Source organism: Cydia pomonella, chromosome 27, assembly GCF_033807575.1.
Source record: "Cydia pomonella isolate Wapato2018A chromosome 27, ilCydPomo1, whole genome shotgun sequence".
NCBI lineage: Eukaryota > Metazoa > Arthropoda > Insecta > Lepidoptera > Tortricidae > Cydia > Cydia pomonella.
Window position 1 is genome coordinate 6,883,319 of NC_084729.1, and position 22,069 is coordinate 6,905,387.

General features: G+C 39.3%; 1 protein-coding gene across 6 annotated transcripts in view; it reads right to left on the reverse strand.

Annotated features, from left to right (window-relative positions):
• LOC133532386 (segmentation protein cap'n'collar-like) overlaps window positions 1–22,069 on the reverse strand; it is a 191,274-nt gene that overhangs the window by 119,768 nt on the left and 49,437 nt on the right. For all 6 annotated transcript variants that reach the window (XM_061871001.1, XM_061871000.1, XM_061870996.1 and 3 more), the window contains 3 exons: window positions 3,628–3,702; window positions 3,125–3,268; window positions 2,205–2,250 (listed from right to left, as the gene is read on the reverse strand). In XM_061871001.1, the coding sequence (XP_061726985.1) occupies window positions 2,205–2,250; window positions 3,125–3,268; window positions 3,628–3,702 (265 nt within the window). The remainder of the gene's footprint in view (window positions 1–2,204; window positions 2,251–3,124; window positions 3,269–3,627; window positions 3,703–22,069) is intronic.

Here is a 22,069-nt window from a genome sequence, read left to right on the forward strand (position 1 = left end):
TCCTGGGATAGAGCAAACTGGGATTACACGCATTTATGACCAAGTAATGTATTAAAACAATTTCCAGCTTGCTGGGAATTAATTCCTCAAAACGCTATTTTTGGATCTAATTTGATTGGCCTAAATCGTGAAGTATTTTTAAAGGCAACGTCTAAGGCTGATTGCGCGGAGCGTTCGATCAGCGCTTACGGATGAGGCCAAAGGTCGAGCTGGAAGAAAGCAAGGCTTGAATTTGACCAATGGCGAGGTATGAATAGCTGGACGTCTGGAGCGTTCGATCGCGGCGCGTTATCATATAATACAACTAATGGCGAGGTGTGAGCAAGGCAGCCCAGCTGCGAAAGAGGATAGCATGGATTTGGATCCATGGCCAAGCGAAAGTGGGGCAGTTTGCATAAAGTAGAAGGCCTGGCGTCGCATAAGACTTAACGCCGAACTGCAAAAGAGTGGCTTGAAATCGAACCTATGTAATCACGGTCCTCCTACTGCTCGGCCTTTGCCTTAACTCGAAAGCGCAACTTGATAAGATGCTTTTGTTTTTCGGCCTTCGCAGGGCCCTTTATTACACTTTGACAATTAGGTCGCAGGATCGCGGCTCTGCAGCAACTCGGCCTGGCCGACACATCTGGTGTGCAAGAGACCAAAATACGCTACAAACTCGGTAATCTACGTCGAGAAAATCGGTTGGCCACAAGCCTGACGGTAAGATTTTTTGGCCATGAGCTTTGATGGCCTCCGCATAAGGTTGGAGATGTGCTTACGTGTCCTCACTCTCTTACGACCCTTCGTTATTAGATGGGTACTTGCACACGTATCAAAAAAGTACATAAGTACTACACTACGACTGCGATGCTGATGCAGCCTGCGCGTTTTTTTTCCTATGATTTTGGTGCCCCCCTAGACGTGGTGCCCTAAGCAAGTGCTTATTTTGCTTAATGGTTAATCCGGCACTGGCCATACGTTTTGCGGTCTGAATTGTCAAACGTCAACTTTTGACAGAGTTACCGTAAAATATATAGGGCTGTACAGCGCCATCTCGTTTACCTTTACCTGTCAAAGTCGAAGCAGGAAATTGTCTTAGATTTTACAAATCTTACTCAATCAATACATCTCTGGTATTAGGTACTATATGCTTTTACATAATTTCAACTGTTTTCCTTTTCCCGTCCGCTATTTATATATGGCGTTATTCATAAACGTATTACTGGCCTGAATTAGCTAAGAATCATTTGTCTTTGTCTGTCATTTTGACCTATATATTTGTAAGAAAAGGATAAAACATAATTTAACTAGATCAGGCCCGTAAAGTTTTATGAATAAGGGGGCATGTCTCTGGTTAGTTTAAAGTAGGTAATAAGTATTTAATAACGGTAATCCACGTATATATTCTTATTTACTATATATCCGTCATTTCAGGGACCAGTGAAATCAGATGAGACGCTGAAAAAACTGCTGGAATGTATTACCGTTAAAAATATATGAGATTTTCAAATACCATTCGAGATGCGGGTGAAAATATGCTTATTATATACTCGTGGAACTTACCCTTATGCTGGACTGCAGATATTAGCTGACTCCTAACGCAGCGGCTTACGTGAGCGAATAACTCGCGATCACGATGCGGCGCGGCGCGGTTGAACTCAATCCTTTGATACATATGGAAGTGTCCTACGAGGGCGATCTCGTTGTGAACGCAAATGCCGTTGGGCCGCCGCGCCGCGTCGCATTCGCGAGTTATTCGCTCACGTAAGCCGCTGCGTAAGAGGGAAGAATAGCTATGCGATCCTAGCGAAATAACGGTACTTTTTCTGTGAAATTCCATTTCGGGAGAAAACGTTTTCCACTAACTAAATCTTAACAAATCACTTTGAATTTGATGTCGATCGCTTCAGCATAATATATTCTAGGCTTATAAGTTTCAATTAAAAAAAAAAATGTATTGCAACTAAAAAAAAAAGAAAGACCTAGTTTTTCATTGAGTCAATAACATGCTAAAAATCATGGAAAATGGAACATATTTAGAAGTGGAAAAACGTTTTCTCTTTTTGTATGGACGTGGTACTTAACTATAATGAAACGTCAAATCAAAAAAACCCCATCAGTTTTAAGATTTTAATGTTTAGGAGCATATGGGCTGTGACAGACGGACAGACACTTTTCCTGAGGCACAGATTCCTAAAAAAATGCAAAAATAATTGACTTACCGGTCTCGGTGTCCACGGTGTAGGAGAGGCCGGCCCAGGGGTCATCCTGGGGAACAAATGGACCACGGTCATAATCAGGGAGTAGGGCAGCGACTCAATCTGCCGGGCCGCATGCGGCCATTGCAACCAGCCGGGTATTTCTAGGTGGCCCACCAGGTTATCCTGGCATAGATACATAACCTTGCCATCCAAATGTAACCTTTCTGCAAATTCCTCTTAGGGCCCGGGGCTACAAGGCAAAACCGTCTTTATGGCCCTCATAAATAGTAAGTTTATGGCAAAACTGTACTTTTCTATCCACAGGCAAATATTCTCAACAAGACAATTATATCAACCCTAAACACAATTTAGTTTGCGTTGTTATATCACAGAGTTTCCACAGCTACCTCCTGTCTCCATCTTCAGATCAGCTTCATCCCACCAAAAACATTCTGTAAAAAACTAGCCAAGTCTCGATTGAGCTGCTTGTTTATCTCTAAAAAGTAATGAAATCTAGACAGAGTCGTGCCAAGTCTAAGGTTCCTTACTGCGATTTCTTTATTATTATGGTTAATATTGTGTGACTTGGCCGTTGAAGGGTACACAAGGGTACAAAACCAGGTGCTCCATGACACCATTGCACCAATCTGTCGCCAGAACCGGCACGGTAGTGATTGCTTCGCGCTCGACTTGGCGGGGGTACTGCCGTGCCCCCAGATGTCATCATAATATTGCATTGTCATCCGATTTACATATGTACGCAACATTTCAGCTCAATCCGAAAGTGCCTAAAAACTTAGATTATAGATCGTGTCATTCACGACGACGCGGGCATTAAGTCGTAATGTCATGTTATTAAAGGTTAGATTTGACAAAGCTACGCGTCATTGTGGATGACACGAAATATGACTGACGATAGTTCAAATTGGATTATGACGAACCTCCTTATCATCCGGGTTGAGCAGCGAAGCCTTCACCTTCTCGATCGCGCTTTCCTCTTTCTTCTGCTGGATCTTCTCTTCTGCCATTTTCAGTTCCTTGTCGATCTGGTCTCCCAGCTCCACCTTGGTGGCGTGAGGAGCCGACTGGGACACAATATAACTTGAGATAAGCTTGCGAAGTTGGGTAAAAATGATACTAGTAATAAAAAATTGTAAATTAAATAATAATAATGAATATTATAGGGACATTCTTGCACAAATTGACTAAGTTCCACGGTAAGCAAAGAAGGCTTGTAGTGTGGGTACTCAGACAACGACATATGTAATATACAAGTACTTAAATACATAGAAAACATCCATGACTCAGAGCATTGTAAGATAAAATAAGAAATTTTCGTATCTCCCCTCCCCTCCTCAACCGTCTTACGTAATAAATGAATGGTGCCTTTTTTGTGGAATGCCCCTTGGGTTAAACTATAGTAATTTGTAAGAGAAACACTCACCGGCTGTATGGGATCCTCGAGCGAGAAGCCCATATCGACGTCCTGCTTCCACAGCACTTCGATGAGATCCATGTCCTGCAAACAAACAGACATACATGTTAATATTGCATCAAATATAGCTGTCGTTCCAACGGACTCAATTAACTATAGAATTAACTAGAGCTCATAAATGACCATACGGGAATAGAGAGCGTGCATAAACTGTAGGGGGCAGCACAGGAGACGTCAGATTTTTGGCGCAAGGTGTAAATGTCAAGTTTATGCTTCCAATGTAGCCCATAAGATGGCAGAACCTACTATGCACAAGAAAACGAACGAGAACGGTAGATGACAGCACTGGCTTTGGCGTGAAGTGTCAATGTACATGTTTATGTTTCCGATACAGGCCACAAGATGGCAGACCATCCAACGTGTACGATCCCTACTGTGCTGCGAGCGTACAGCGCGCAGGTTTAACACATAGAATCATATGAATAGTCTAAATAAATAATATCTTATACATCAGTTCATTTAAATACATATCAATTTCATATTGTGTAAAATCGCAAAAATCACGTTAAAATCTGAGCACTGGGCACACATTTTTGCGTATAAATTTTGCCATGGATGGTTAAATTTTTGCATGGCGTAGTTAAGGACCCTTCCACCGTTGCCGCTCGCCGTCGGCAGGGTGTTCAATTGTCATCCTCACACCCTAGAACAGTGGCGGGCAAACTACGGCCCGCGGGCCAGCTCCGGCCCGCGAAAGGCTTTTATCCGGCCAGCCGCTGGTCCTATGTAATAATTAGTATATGGCATGGGCCCACGATAATCGCAAATCAAAATACAGTTTTGCTCCAATTCTGGCTCTCCTCTTAAATTTCTTAAACTTTTTGTCCCCTCATGAAGAAAGTTTGCCCACCACTGCCCTAGCACCTAAATGATCGCGACCTGTGGAGTTTAAGAGGAATTCCCTCCCGCGGACGCTGCGGCTGTGGAATGAGCTCCCTGCCGAAGTTCTCTCTAGGGGCTACACTAGATCTTCATAAACAGAGACTACACAGTCTTTCTTTAAAAGGTCAGCATCGCGCATGTAACACCTCTAGAGGGCCATATAAAAAAAAAGTGAACTGGTAAAAGAGTGCTCATGATATGTTGATTTTCATCAAAACTAATACAACTGCAGGACTACACCTTACAGTTAGAGCTGAACAACGGTTATGTACACCTGAACTATCTTCATACTTCACCCAAAACCCATAATCATTTATGTTAAACCTGTACATTATATTAATATAATACCTAACCGAACCAGTCCGAAAACAGCTAAACAAAATCACATAATTATACGCCGGCCATTTTTGATTGGCTTAATACGAAATTAATAACGAAATGTAGCTCAAACAAAACGTAAACGTTAGCTAAAACACAAACAATAATAAACCTAAAGTTTAGAGGAATAAAGTCTAAAGTGGAGTGGCGGGAGTTTATATTAAACCATTTTAAATTTCGAATTCAATTCTTGATTATCCCAAAGGGCTTAAATTGAAAAAAGTCGTTAGTGAAATTGGGGTGTATTGAAAAAGCGACTTTAAGCTTTTGCTATTAGAGTCAGGTTTTGTTTGAGAGTTGAGATATATTTTAAAGACCCACGCTCGGGGCAGTTTTGATGAGAAAGTTAAGGATAGAAACTTTAATAGAGTTGTGGGTTCTGTCGATTTTTTAGGAAGAAATTAAAATCGGTTATGGTACGGTCTTTTTAGTCGATCGACTGAATTCATTGTGTAGTTACTAGTTAGCAATGTATCGAATATTGCATGCAATTTCTTGAACAGTATAAATGGGGTTTAATTCCAGTTATTCATCACTAGCTAGCACAATTTCGTCTGCCTGGGTTAATGGCGATGATGATTGTTAAAATAAAAAGTATCCAATCTCCAAAGATGCTGATTTGACTAGTGTCAAATACCCTATATACAACCCGCGACACTCTTAACTGTCCATCGGTGGACCTTATTCATTTTGTAATAAGGTCTACCGATGGACAGTTAACAATGTGGGCGATGGTAAGAGCAAAGAGAATTTAGTATAGAGGTGTATTGCCAAAGTAAATTTAGTAGTCAACTAAATTTACTGCCATCTTTCGTTTCGACACAAGACACAGGACTAAAACTCTTATACTCTTTGACCCATGTTCTTTGTACAGGGATCGGAACCGGTTTTTTGCAAAAACATCGGAATCAGGGATCGGAACCGGTTTTTTGCAAAAACATCGAAATAACCATATATTTCAGTTTATTTTATACTCAAAATGTAGGACTCAGTTGTGTTTTTAGATAACGACTTCGTATTATTAAATTGCCCGATTAGGAATGAAATAATTAACAAAGAACGAAAAAATACCGTTTTCGTTCCCATACAAAAAATACCGGTTTCCGATCCCTGATCGGAATAACCATATTTTTCGGTTTAATTTATACTCCAAACGTAGGACTCAGTAGTGTTTTTAGATAACGCTATAAATTTTTAGATTAGCAAAGAACGAAAAAATACCGTTTTCGTTCCCATATAAAAAAATACCGGTTTCGGATCCCTTCTTTCACTGATATCAAACGGTGCCGCCATCTCCTCGAGTATAGGCCGAATGTATATATATCGCCATAGCGCCATCTTTGAAAAAAAAAACTATTCAAACATAATTTTTCTTGATTTTTCGCGACACTTTTTTTCTTAGACTTTATTTATCTTATACAGAGTTATATCTATTTTTGGTACGAGTAGTATTTAGTCTGCAGATATAATTGAAGGTTCCCTCCTCTCTTACAGAACCCTACAGCGATGGTATCACGTCTCAGCGGGAGCCCGAGGCCCCGAGATAATCCGGCGCGCTTTTTGTGCGGGTTGGAGGCTTGTGTGTTTACAGGTACATAAGCTTTCATGTACTGGTCATGTACTGCCGCTGTCGACGTAGGTATGTATACGGTTAGTTATAATGTTCTGATCGAGTTTATATATTACCGACAGTGGACGAGGTGGACTGTGAGATATTGTTTTTTTGCGATTTCGGGGTTGATCCAATGGTCAAAGTTGCACAGTATGACACCGTAAATTATTTTATTACAGGCGACTAAATTTACATCCTTAGACCTCACTGTATGTAGCTACAGATTAATGCGTGCACGGGATCGCGGATATCATGAATTTCCAAAATTTTATTTTTATAAGTTTAAAAAAAAGACGGAAAAATTTACTTACACATTTTTAAAACCTATTTTCATATTTTTAGCTTTTGTGCAAAAACCGTTACAAATAAGGCGCCATACTGTTCATGACTGGAGAAAAAAACATTGGTAGTTTTAATTTGTTCATTCTGTTGAATCTAAATGCAGTATTAAACACGTCAAATACATAAAATACGGATATGGCATTCTTTCAACGCGCAAAGCTGTAGAAATATAGCAAATAACTAATATTTTCCAATATCCAAATTTTCTTTGCCTTATTAGTAATTAATCAACCATACCAACGACATCTACCGTTTTAAAACGGAACTAATAAACACAAAGTAAAATTGATTAAAACGCCATCTCTGAATCTATTGTAATAACTAATTAAATTTAATGAAAGCGCCATCTATTATAAAAATGATACAACACGATGAAACCTACTTTCACTACAAGCTGAACCAAACTCAGTCGCTAACAAATATCGCTACTCAACGCTAGAGGGCACTAACACAATTACCAAAAACTATTGCTAGATGGCGCTAAGAATATTAACATTCAACATCTACAGAGGGCGCTGTAAAGCCCACGTGAAGACTAGAAGTCGCTGTGATAATTATTATGTAAATTTTGCTTTTCACGTGGAGCATTAAGCTATAAGATAATTAAAGAAATATACATGCTAGAAGCAAAATTAGATACAAGACGCCATCTTTAAACGGAGGAACGTTCACCTCTGCGATAAATGAAAAGTATAAACTTCAGAAGATGGTAAAAACAATGTGTTGCTACGGAGATACGTATTTACTGTTATTTGAATAAGTTATTTACAAGTAGCGATTTAAAGTACGTTGTGTTTTTAATTCCTTCTAGATACCTAATTATATGCAAACCAAGTGATCAGATGATCTGAACGCGAGAGACTATTCAAAGCGCTGAATACAAACGCATTGTTCCGATAAGTACCTATTTTTTTAGCATCCTTTTTAGTCTTTTTTTATAACCCTCGAAAATATATTTACTACGTAGGTATAATTAATATTTAATTTTGTCATAGCGAAGGAAATTACGTATTTTTTTTGTTTTGGAACCATACGAGGAAAGTGGACGGCCGCTTCTCCATACAAACGTAGCCCGCCCCCATTTTCTTCTCTGGATATTAACATTATGGAAAATAGTTTTACATGATTTGATGTAACATAGCAATGATTTTTTGATTATTGTAAGAATTAGGAGCGAAAATCAGATTTCATACCAATTTTTAAATGCTCCAGTGTATTAAGGTGTATTCGGACAATTTCAAATACTTGGAAAATGGTTCGTACGTCGCTCCGATGTTTGAGCGAGACAACGCTATGCGCGACATCCCGCTCGCACGTCGAAGAGTGCTATCGGTTCCAGTGTGCTTAGCGCCTACCGCCTAGGGTGGACACTTACAAACCCAGAAATAATCCCGACTTTTCCCTGACTAACACAGAAATAATCCTGACTTTTCCCTTACTAACCCAGAAATAAATAACCTGACTTTGCCCCGACTTCCCGTGACCAATCCTTCAAAATTCCCTGACAAAAAATGTATTCTGCACAATATGAACGTGTTTTGATGATGTTTTTTTTACTCCAAGTTGGTGGCAAACAAACAAACAATAAGCTGTCAACATAGCCTGATAAGCATGCAGTTTAGTTTATTTAAAAACTACGAGTACATAGGTATTAAAATAAATTCAGGAAATACCCCGACATTCTGAAACAAGTATTCAAAACTCTCCGCATTCACCTAACTTATAAATTATATAATTACACCAATAACGGTCAGGAACGCGCATGTGACAACAACGGAGTTACAAGCATCCATAAATACGTCTATTACCAGGCGAACCACACACTTGTTTTTTACTATCTATAAAATTACTACATTTTCCCGCTATACGTTTAGGTATAACCCTATCATACATTTACTTGTTTTTCTTCAATGTTGAATTGGGACAAGGCTAACAACCATTACATTTTAGAATTTTCCATTTAAAGTCTTCAAATTACAAATTTAATACCAAGCAAGCAAGCTTCGGAAAATCATAACCAGATGGCGCTACCTATAGCTACTCACGGACTAGTCTTCCAGAACATGCAACACAATAAACTTTACACATGGCAACGGCGCCACAATCAAACAATTACGAAAATATCGTATGAACAGTTTAGTTCCAAATTTTTCCGCACGCATAGATAAATTTGTACATTTCCTAGTACACATTTCACAATACCTTCAAGCGCAGCGCCACTGTCTTAATATTAATGTATGGTGTAGCGTTAGTTCCAAATTTGGCCACATTTAAAATAAACTTTGTAAATTTTCGCGAGGTCGGATGCGGTCAAGGCAATACAAGGTTGTTCGCAATTTGAAATAAGAGTAAATATAGGTGTCTACTTGCTAAGAAAATGCTGTTATTTTGGTCTAAAATACGTTACGCTAAAGTCCTTTTGAGCTTACATTAGTGATCTCGCGCTCATTTTGTGTGAATGATAATAATTTCACAATATTATTGTTTATTACGGGCTTGGAAGTGTTACAAAACGCTACAAAGTCAGTTTTAGGACCACTTGTGCACTAATTTAAAGATATAATAAGAACTTTGTCTTAATAATGTTCGCAATTATTAAGACGTAAGTACAAAATTGGACTAAGTATAGTTATTTTCACCACACCACCTGGTAAAGACCCTCTTGATTGTTCAAAAACTTATGAGAAAGTTGCATTTTATCCACGCGTGGGGCAAAGTAAAGATGCAAATTTCGAGTTGTTTCCTTATCTTAGCTGGTAGAATTTACTTTTAAATTATACATTATTTACTACGTTCATTTTGATTAGGTTTGATTTTTTTTGGTATTTTATAGTTACTATTTTCCTCGCGTTGGTGTGGTGAAAATTTTTGTGTTTCACTCGGAGGCAAAGTTTGTTTAACCCTCGTGCCTTGAAACCCTCGCAACGCTCATTCCACTTCTCGAAAAAGTCACTACTTGTAAAACAAATAACTATTGTTTTACAAGGGGGCAAAGTTGTTGTTTAATCGCTCGGGCTAATATTGACACCCGAGCAAGCGAAAGATTACAAAAGATTCGAATAGTGGAATCTTGAGCGTTGCGAGGGTCTCAAGACACGAGCGTTAAACAAATTTTTGCCAAAACAATTTTGTGAAACACAATTTTTTTACCACACCTACGCGAGGCAAAAACTAACTGTAAAATTTTGAACAAAGTCAAACCAAATCAAATACAAATGAATGTTATTAATTATTTATCATTCAAAATCATCAGTTAAAAGTCAATCCTACTCAAAAGTTGCATCAAATTACTTTGCCACACATGTGGATAAAATGCAACTTTCTCATCAGTTTTTGAGCAATCAACGTAGCCTTTACCAGTTGGTGTTATTAATAAGACTGGTTGAATCGGCAAGATCCAGGTCACTGCGGCGTTGACATCATACAAGGGTTTTTAGCACATTCAGGTTGGCCAACATAAACAAAATAAGGTCACGTAAACAAAAGTCGAATTTCTGTTTAACTTAAAGGTTTTACCAGATATTAAAACGAAGAGACTCATATCGATTATAACAAGTAATAAATCTATGGTTCCGCCGAGGCCGGTCTACTGGAGATCTTCTAGCGTATGCCACCCACATCTGGAGTGAGGCCATCGAAAAGAATGGAGAGGCTTTAGCCGTCTCTCTAGATATATCGAAGGCTTTTGACAGGGTCTGGCACGAGGGCCTTATTAGCAAGCTACCGTCCTTCGGTTTTCCCCCTAGTTTTTGTGACTGGGTATCAGACTTTCTGAGGGATCGATCGATTCGTGTGGTCATTAATGGCTGCTCGTCCGATCAATTGGCAATCAATGCCGGAGTCCCTCAGGGGTCCGTGCTTTCAGCGACCCTTTTCCTGCTCCACATAAACGACCTGCTGAAACCAGGTACGTTCGGATATGCAGATGACACTACGGTTGTTGAAAGCTACATACCCAATTCACGAGCTAGTGGAGTCCAAATACAGTCGCTCAGGGAGGCAATGGTCGAACGCATGAACGTGTCACTAAAGGCAGTCTCTGATTGGGGTGAAGCCAATTTGGTCTCGTTCAATGCTAGTAAGACCCAGGCGTGTCTTATCTCCGCCAAACGGAGTCCATTCCATCTGACTCCTACTTTCCGAAATGTATCCCTTCCGATAACCGACCATCTTGAGCTTCTCGGAATCTCGCTGACTTCGAAACTCAACTTCGGCCCGCACATCGAGTCGAAAGCACAGTTAGCTGCAAAAAAGCTGGGCATCCTCAACAAGGTGAGGCAGTATTTTACACCTAGGCAACTGCTCGACCTTTACCTAGCACAAGTGCGATCGTGTGTGGAATACTGTTCGCATCTGTGGGATGGTTCAGCAAAATACCAGCTTGAGGCACTCGAGTCAGTTGAGAGGAGAGCCAAGAGAATCATTAATGATGACGATCTGACGAATGCTCGACTCCAAAGTCTGGAGCATCGTCGCAAGGTTGCCAGCTTAACGATCTTTTACAGGATACATTTCGGAGAGTGTGCCGAGGAACTGCACAACCTTATTCCTCCGTCCCCATTTCACCATCGGACTACCAGACAATCGGCACTCCGGCACCGCTTCATGGTAGGTATTCCACAAATACGCACGAAGCGTTTTGCTTCAACATTTCTTATGCGAACTGCCAAGGAGTGGAATGCCCTGCCCGAGTCTGTGTTTCCGCATGAGTACAATCTGGGTCTCTTCAAGGCTAGGGTAAATAGGTATCTCATAGGTAAGCGTGCTCCACCGTAGACTGCATCATCACTTACCATCAGGTGAGATCGTGGTCAAACGCTTGCCTATCGTTATAAAAAAAAAAAATCTAAAAATATATACTTATATAGGTACTTATGGTTTTTGTTATTATAGAATTTCCCCTTACATGGGTTCAAAAATCATTCATTCCACTTTACGTGTAAAAAGACATATTGTAGGTAAGTCAATGTCAGGTACGCGACTGCTTCTTCTGATAGGATCTTAAAATCCTCTACATGGTCTGTGTATCTAGTAAGGGGGCACTCCAGAATGATGTGGTTGATGGTCTGGTCTGGGTGTCCGCAGTTACAGGTAGGAGAGGAGCTCCAGCCCCATTTGTGCCAGTGGCGGCCGCAGTTGCCAACTCCTGTTCTTAGGCGGTTACGAGCGGGCCAGGACCAGAGCGGATCACTCTCTGAATGTGTCACAAAATTTGTAACTAGCCCTAGCACAGGCTTCGGTCTTTTTGGGCTGTTACTGCACACTATGTCTTTAAACGCTGCTCGGGAAACCTTTTTTATGTCATAGTCAATGTCACGCACACGAATTAAGCCAATCGTTTTTTTTCGTTATTTATTTATTTAAAAACAATCCAAAGCTACAAAACTTGCTATATCTGCCTTAAGTTGCCATTTTATATATTGTATATATGTAAGTATAAATATATATTGTATTATATTGTATATTTATTAGTGTATTAGGTATTGTTTTAATACTTATATAAGTAGTATGTGTGTTTGTGTTTAATAGTCTCCATTTTTAGCTCCTTGCACTACCTGTTGACTTTTGTACGAGTTCTACATTTCCTGCTACCTAAAGGTTGTCTGGAAGAGATCGCTTTTTAGCGATAAGACCGCCTGTTGTTACCGCCTGTGTGTTTTTAAATCGACACGAATTGCGAATTACCTATTCGCACATGTATCGTACAACGTTTTACAGTACTAATGGCCCTTTAAATGTTCGACACAGTGTAATATGCTAATTTTCGCACTAGTGCGGTAAAGTAGCACCATATGTACTGTAAAGAATATTTACTTACTTACTATTCACTATTTATACAACATAACATAAAAAAGGTTTTCCCGACCAGCGTTTAAAGACATAGTGTGCAGTAACAGCCCAAAAAGACCGAAGCCTGTGCTAGGGCTAGTTACAAATTTTGTGACACATTCAGAGAGTGATCCGCTCTGGTCCTGGCCCGCTCGCAACCGCCTAAGAACAGGAGTTGGCAACTGCGGCCACCACTGGCACAAATGGGGCTGGAGCTCCTCTCCTACCTGTAACTGCGGGCACCCAGACCAGACCATCAACCACATCATTCTGGAGTGCCCCCTTACTAGATACACAGACCGTGTAGACGATTTTAAGATTCTATCAGAAGAAGCAGTCCCGTATAGATATTTATAGTATATATATTTGTGTGAAAATCCGGCCCTGTTTTTTACCTGCTCTTCGAGAAACATAACATTGCTTCCTTGGCGCTAGCTAGCCGTGCGCTCGCATTACCAGTGCAAGCGAGGTCTTCGAATACGTATCTTTGTTTCGGATCGCAGTGTCACAAGTTAAGCTGGTTTGACAGCGTTTAGTCGCCTACCTTAGACGCACCAATAGAGATCAGACAGCTATTCTGTTAGAATTCTGTATTAGTTCATAATGAATCTTATTCCGTGCTCAATAGAGTAGTAATTCAATAAACGCTACCTATGCGGCCTGCCCATTTTTTCATAGTGGCACGCGCCTTTGCGGTTTTTAAACAATAGTTAAGACGATAACCCGTAGAAGCTCACGGAGAAAAATATAAACTATACCTGGTAAGGGCGAAATTCTAATTATAAGTTTCTATATGTAATCCAGTGACAAACATATGCCATACGATAAATAAAAATAATAGAGTGATCGGTACGTATATTAACATTCGACTCGTATTAGTGTGGGTGGCTAAAACCATTTAATTTTTTTGATGGGTTGATGAGTTCTCATCACGAGCGCGATTGGTCGCAGTCAGTTACGTTGGACTGCACGATTGGCTCGAATTCCTCAGTGACACCGTTGATTCTTAGTGCCCGTAAAGCCCGTCCTTAGATATATAGTTAATGTATATAAATGGCTAAACTGCGTAGTATGCCTTAGACAGAGGAACACTGACAGACAGACATACCAAAACTGTAAAGGGCTACGTTGATTACGGAACTCCAAAAATTTAACCTTAAACATTCACGTCATTGGGCAGTGTGTAGAATAATTTATGCACATGGTGGTCACGGAGCGTGCCATGTTAGGTACCGTGGACCGAATGCCACGCGTCGACACCATGCCGAATACGATGCTTAACCGGGTCACACACAAGTCTGAAGCATGAGGACTATAGGGTATAGACAAAAAACAAACATTAAGTTACAAATTGGTACCCGACGACGTGTCGCGACTCGCAACTGCAGACGACAACTGCATGTCGCTGTATTAATTGCGTATAACTACTGATCTGCGCTTGGACGACGTGTCGTCTGCCGCTCGACGACGCGTCGCTGACTTCGTGTCGCTCATTTCATAGATATGCATAAAAACCAGTTGTGTTGCCACGACTTCTGCAGTCGCGCTAAGAACGTCAGCTGGTCGCATGAACATGTAAAAAATAAGCGCTTTACCTTTTTATGATGGCTATAACAAATCATGAAACTTTGCATAAACGGATTACGCAATTTACACATTACGCACACTTTGCGGACATAGAGTGGTAGGCGCGTATTTTTTACATGTTCATTTTACAGCTGACGGTCTTTCCACTGCGATACAACCAGCAGACAGATTTTTTTTAAAATTGAAAACAGCATCTAAACTATCATCTGATAAAGTATCAGCCGAGAGGCGATGACTGACGAAATATGCTCCTGGCCCGCGGTCTATATGGGACATTATCTATAAAAAGGGACCTTATTGTCGATGGCGCTTACGCCGCACTGCGTAGCGCGGCGTTGTTTATAATATGGGAGCATCGTTGATAATGGCTTAAGCGCCACCGACAATAAGGTCCCTTTTCATAGATAATGTCACATATTATATTCGATACATCGCCCGGATATTTTTGTCGCATAGATGCCTGAGTGTCTGCCGCGACAAACGAAGATCGAAATGTCGTTATCTACCGCCTCTCTTTCGTACGAATATAATATTGCAAGAGTGATAGAGAGGCAGATAACGATATTTATATTCGTTTTTCGCGGTAGACCCTCTGTACATATTTGGACTAGAGAAATAGACTAACCTAACCTACTTTTATAAATATACAATAATAGCTATAACCTCAAATAACACGCAAGCATTCACTATTTATCTACATATCACGCGATCGACGAATGATAGCGATACGATAAGAGGTCAAATCGATAGTAGTACGTAATCTATTACGTATAAATAAGTAGTCCCTTGACTAATTTTACGTATAGTTTGTTATCATTTATGAGCTTATCATTAATAAACTTGACAATTACCTCCGACGTTTGGATGATGACATTGTCTTTGTGGTCCCGAAGTATTCACTTGCAATATTAATATTAGTACAATCGAAATAGGCCAAAGGTCAAAATCTCTAGAACAGTCCTGAAGTTCGGTGTGTATGTTTATAAAAGGTCCTTCTTTCATGTCGAAACCATCTGATAATTGACAAAATAGACACGTACTGCACATCAGAAGGAATCTAACGATACGTCAGTTTTAGAAATCCATCCGTATCCTAGGCAACGGGGTGTCCTAAATCGTCAGTACTTAAAACCATTTATAATTTATATTACGTTATATTTTTTCTGGTTTAACAAAACAAGTAAAATGTTGGTATTGGAGTAGCTCGTGTTAGAATACATAAATGAAAGTGGGTTTCGTATTTTCTCCGCTATCATAAGTAAGAGAATCTGCTCCGGAAAGGAACTGACGAAAAACCTTATTCAGGTGTTTTCTCTATGAAAGTTTATTTTTTCCACAAAGGTATGACGTACTTTTTGTGTAGAATTTAATAAGCTTTAATGTTGCTTAATACTCCCTACTTTCGTAGGTTCAGAGCAGCAGGCCAATTTGTAAAGAATGAATCACATTTTCCAAGATGGCAGCATATCCTCGAGCACCCCGATGGTCGCGACTTGAAAACAGGACCTTTTGTTAACATATATACTAAATTTCAGGACTAGAGTGTTCTAAAGATTTTGACCTTTGGCTTATTTTGATTGTGCTATATTGCTTGAAAAAGCGGGTACATAATATGTTTGCGATGATATTTTTGTTTTTTAAGTATACTTACTCTATTCCTATTAGAAAGCCGATATCCGATTAAGTGCGATTATTAAGAAACTAAATCAGTATGTTTAGTGATCCTGATCATAAACGGGTTGCCCTTAGCGGCAGCCATGTTTGTTTACACCTCTATTTCCGGACGCCACGTGGACACGTGCACTACGAGTTTGGCAATAAAACGAACACCATACAATTTACGGGAATAATTATTAGAATACAGATCTGTGGAACGCGTGTGAAGTGTTGTTGTTGTGTTGAATTATTTTTTATTAATATGTCGGTTGGCAAACAAGCATACGGCGCGCCTGATGGTAAGCAGTCTCCGTAGCCTATGTACGCCTGCAACTCCAGAGGAGTTACATGCGCGTTGCTGACCCCAACACTCCGCACCCTCGTTGAGCTCTGGCAACCTTACTCACCGGCAGCGACACAACAGCATTCCGGAAAATATCGAATGTTTTCTTCGGAAATTACCAATCTTTTTCGTTTGATTTTTCCAGTTTTTATATATTTATTTAGAAACCAAACAGACATAAACATATCAAAAATTCAATACAAAAGAAGTACTGCAACAAGAGAAAAATACAACAAAAAGACCGAGGTTCATAATTATACGAGTAAAATATTTTAACTGAAATAAGTAAGTTTTATTCAGAAAAATTTAACACGTCATACACAATGCCACTGATGAGTGATGACAGTGTCAAAGTCAATAACATGCCAGAAACTAAAACATTAGACTTGCAACCTTAACCTACCTGTTAAAAATCCTAATTAAGTGCATTGAAAAATACAGAAGTCCAAAATATTGTTTTTTATTTTCGGATTTACCTATTCGTTTTTTAATAAATCTAAAATGCAATAAAAAAAAATTGACAAAAATTTTGGTACAAGCTTTTATCGCTGACTGTACTTTTCTTTCCACAGGCAACTAATACTCATATTAATATTACTCATAGAGACCGTTAAAAAAACTCCATACACAATTAGGTTGCGTTGTTTCATCACAGAATACCTATGACCACCTCGTGTCTCCATGGTCAAATCATCTCGATGGTACCATAATATTGCATTGTCACCCGACTTACATATGTATGCAAATATTCAGCTTCATCACATTAGACACCGGGAAGTGGGTCAAATATGTCTTGCAAGATTTGACCCGTACAAACAGTCAGATACTTACCTACATACCTACATTGCAGGTTAAATCTTCTTCTTCTTCGCGTTGTCCTGGCATTTTGCCAGGGCTCATGGGAGTCTGGGGTACGCGTGACAACTAATCCCAAGATTTGGCGTAGGCACTAGTTTTTACGAAAGCGACTGCCATCTGACCTCCCAACCCAGAGGGTAAACTAGGAGTTGTTGGGATTAGTCCGCTTTCCTCACTATGTTTTCCTTCACCGAAAAGCGTCTAGTAAATATCAAATGATGAAATGATATTTCGTTCATACGTACCGAAAAACTCATTGGTACGAACCGAGGTTTCAACCCGCGACCTTCGGATTGCAAGTCGCACGCTCTTACCGCTTGTCCACCCCGCGCTTCTTACATTGCAAGTTAAATAAGAGGTTGTAATATTTAAAAAAAGCTTGTAAAAATAATATTTAGCACTATCTAAACGCCCGCTCGTATAGTTGTCAGTCTCTAATGACTAGACTGGTACTAGTACTAGGTTACTGTACTGGAATCGGACTCCGAAAATCAATACGAAGGTAGACGGCAGTGGCAATGAGGAAACAAAGAGAGAGCATCGCTCGCGCCGTCTGGCCACGAACATTCACCTCCGGCCCTTGTAGGGTACAGAATACCCGACTTTACTCTAAAAAACCGTTTACAATACTTTGAGTTATTGTTTCTACCTAAACCAATCGATCGATCGACGTGACTGTTCCATTCTACCATCGATCGATTATCGATCGATTTGGTCAACAAGAATTTGAAATTGGAAATAAAATAATTAGAAGAAAATGTGAATGTGATACTAGATTTTGCGGTTGATGTGTGAACACAGAATAAATTTTTGTAAAGGAAAGATTTTTTCGGTGAAGTTTATAATAATATTTTGAAGACGGAAAATACTGAAGGCGGAATAAAGCGGAATATCGGTACAGAGTTATAGTTATAAACCGTAGACCTGCACAACCGCCACGGGGATGAGTAGGGCTTTTATTCTATCTATTTTATTTTTAGTTTTCCATCTTTTCCCACCAAGACACGGTTGTTGAATGTCCGAGGCGCGGACAAGAGTATGAGCGGCATCTGAACTAACGCGTTATTTTTTCGAAGGTCTAAATCCACGCCGGCCGCCGGCTGGAAGGTTTTCGAACCACCTCCTATATCATAAAAAAATAAAAAGGTTCAATAAAAAATTTGAAAAGTTACCCTTAAAGAGGCTACCAAATACACTTGCTCAGGCGATATGCTAAAGCTAAATCTGCAGTACATAGTAATATTAATATACCTTCCTAAAAGATTGTATTTACGATAAACCCACTAACCAAGAGGCAATAGTCAACAACCTATAGGTTAAAATTATACCGAATATTAACACGGCAAGATCTAAGATGAATTTGCTTAAGAAGAATGAAGCTAATATTTACACTTTATACAATACATACACTCGTACCAGCACCAAACGAACTACAAACGTCACAAGTTTTTTGGCAAATAAATATTTTTGATACAATCTTTTACTGACTGGGACAAGAGCAACGCAAGGACATAGACATAGAATTTTTTTTATTTAACACCACATTGAAACATGTTTACAGGCAATACTAAAAAACATTACAAGCCTTAAAATGAAACTTAATTAGGCACAAATTGATGTTTACATGTAGATATAAAAAACTTTTAAAATTATGATGCTAAAAAGGAGCGAACCTCAGCATGTGTTGCAGCAGGCTTACCTACTACAACGCTGGTTTTCAGGCCGACCCTTCGTACAATACGAATTTACTTGCTGCTTGTCGGAAACTGTATGGCTAAGACTGTTTTAGTTTGTGTAGAAAATAATATAGGTATGCAAATATATGTTTATGTTTATGGATATATTTATAAGATTATACTGTATGATACTATGACATATGTGATAGTAGGTTTAATGTTTAGGCTAAATAAATACGTTGGGTAATAAGGGTCGGCAACGCGCATGTAATACCTCTGGTGTTGCAGGCGTCCATAGGCTACGGTGACTGCTTACCATCAGACGGGCCGTATGCTTGTTTGCCACCGACGTGGTATTAAAAAGGAGCAGGAAGAAGTTGAAGATTTCCTGTCAATATTTTACTAATTAATAAAGTTACAAAACCTTTAAAATATTATATCCCAGAACCCACAGATACTCCTTTTAGGATTATGAATTATATGTAATTATACAAATTTATATTTTATATTTTGACAATTTCAATTCTTTTATCTGATATTCATTATTGAATTGTCATAGCTGTAAGTAGGATTACATAATTACTCGTACTCGGTGAGCATGATAGTTTTGTACCCAGTATTAAGTTTAATGTTTTTGTACGCCGTTTGGCAAAATATAGTGAAACTGTACATATATAAACTGACCACCAATGTAATTCTACCTATATTTACAAATAAAACACTTACTTACTTACTTACTAAAATGACCGATTGGCCGATTGACTACCCAAACATTTTGCTTTTGTACCAATTTTATACTCTAACACGCTCCTGAGCTGCTCAGAATTAGTTTCTTCAGGGTCCCGTTGTTTAAAATAAAATGACCATCGAGGTCCGTTTCTACTTGAGTATATTAAATAAGCACAAACAATTAAATCCGGACCCCGGTCCACCATTTGGTGACCCCTGGTCTAGCTTCTGCCTTTTTAACTATTGAACCTCTTTTTTGGATCGTTTAAAATCCACTACCAACAGAAAACCGCAGCCAAATAACACTAAACCCTACTCATAGTGTTCTCCTGCCGGTGAGTAAGGTTGCCAGAGCTCAACGAGGGTGCGGAGTGTTAGGGTCGGCAACGCTCAAGTAGATCCTCTAGAGTTACAGGCGTACTTAGGCTACGGTGACTGCTTATAATCAGGCGGCCCGTATGCTTGTTTGCGACCGACGTAATATAAAAAATTGCCTCGTTGCTCTGCAGAGTGCGGGCCAGCTCCAACCCCATCCTAGCTACGGTAGCGGGCCGATACGACTCACCAGTTGTGCGACATTTTGAGGGTATCATGACCGCTACCAGGTGATTGTATGTTTTTGTTGCTGTACTATTCGCTCTTCTTTTTGTCTTTTAGTATTTGTTGTACTAACACTTAGTTTTAAACTTTAAATGTTACTAACCGTTATGGACCATTGTTGTCTTTTGAAATAAAATGAATTGATTAAATTGATGAAAAAGAGTAAGGATGATTGATCACGAGGTGCAAGACGTCGGACACGTCATTACCAAATTAAAATGGAGCTGGGCGGGACATGTTGCCAGGCAGAGTGATGGCAGGTGGGCCAAAATGCTAACGGAATGGTGGCCGCTTTCAGACGAAAGGAGTGCCTGGCGTCCGTTGGCTCGTTGGGTGGACGACATTCGGAAGACTGCGGGTCACTTCTGGATGAGACTGGCTCGGGACCGGGATAAGTGGCGTACTAGAAGAGAGGCCTATGCTCAGCAGTGGGCGATAAAAGGCTGATATGATGATGATGATGATGATGACTGATCGGTTTGACAAATAAAAATAGTAAATAATAGGATACGTATAAAACAAGTTTAGGCGAAAAATGTAAAACTTGTTATGGTTTCGTGCGCGTAGCTAAATTCGCAATTAGCGCCAGTTTGGGGTTTTTAACCGGTCGTCGACTCCCGCGCAGCCTCTAACGCGCGTAGGTTTCACGCCGTGACGCACGCGTTAGAACCAAACCTCCAAATGTTCAGTAAAGGCCCTTACTCAATGTCCATTCGAATTTATAACCACATCCCTCAGTATATAAAAAATGAAATCAAATATAATAATTTTGTTACCTTCTAACTGAATGTCCAATAACCTACAAGAATTTATGAATAATTCGAATAAATAAATACTTAATAATAACCGTAATTATGTACTTAATAAAAATGGAACATGATAAATGTTAGAGTGATATAATAATAATAACACTACTTATATGGATAGTACGCGATTTTAATTATTGTAATGCTGTAAATATTTGATTTTAATTACCTATTATTCTATTTGTCATTGTTGTTTACAGATTTATTTTATAAGAGAGTGCCTTAGAAATAAGTACTTAGACATAAAAATGTTGGTACGCCCTAGTAGGGTCCATGATTGTACTCTATTTAAAGAACATCTGTAATACCATGGTTGCAACGAATAAATGAAATGAAACCTCTATGATTTAAAAAATTACCAGTGTCTATCTGAGCTGAAAGCCTTGATAACTGAATCGACAAAAAGTATATTTAATTATTGAACCTGCTCACAAAATTTCACGAGAATCGGTTGAGAAATGTGAACTGTAGAGGAGAAAATCCGGACATATGAAAACATTTTTGCCGAAGCTGAGACCTTCGCGTCACTTTGTCAAAATAGTACATTTATTTCGATGCTAGTGCGGAAAGTATGACATTACTTTCGAGTTGCAACGAGTGGCAAGTCTTGGGACGAGTGAAGAATGACATATCCGCACGTGTAGCGAACGACGTTTTTAATACAGTTGCGAAAAAATAAGAAAAACATCAAGTACTGTTTTATGCATATTCTATAAGACAGAAACAATTTTAAATATAAAATATTATACCATTATTACCTAAGTATGGTTATTTACGATTATGTGTATATTTAAATTGTATGAAAACAATATCGAATATTGCCTTTGGAAACTTAAAACATTCTTGCGGTGACAAAAAACGCCTCTGCTTTGACAGGCGTTTCGGCAGCTATTCCGTTCCGTTCAGACAACTTATTAAGAACTTTTGTTTTATAAGCTGCAGCTATATAAACAAATTACAGGTAAATATATACTTCATGTCATTGTATGTGCACAGTTTCATTACAATCCTACACGTAGTTTAAAATGAGAACGAAACTCCGTTTGTATTGGAAGGTGAAATTCGGCCGAGCTTGTTGCGGACTCAGTTTCAC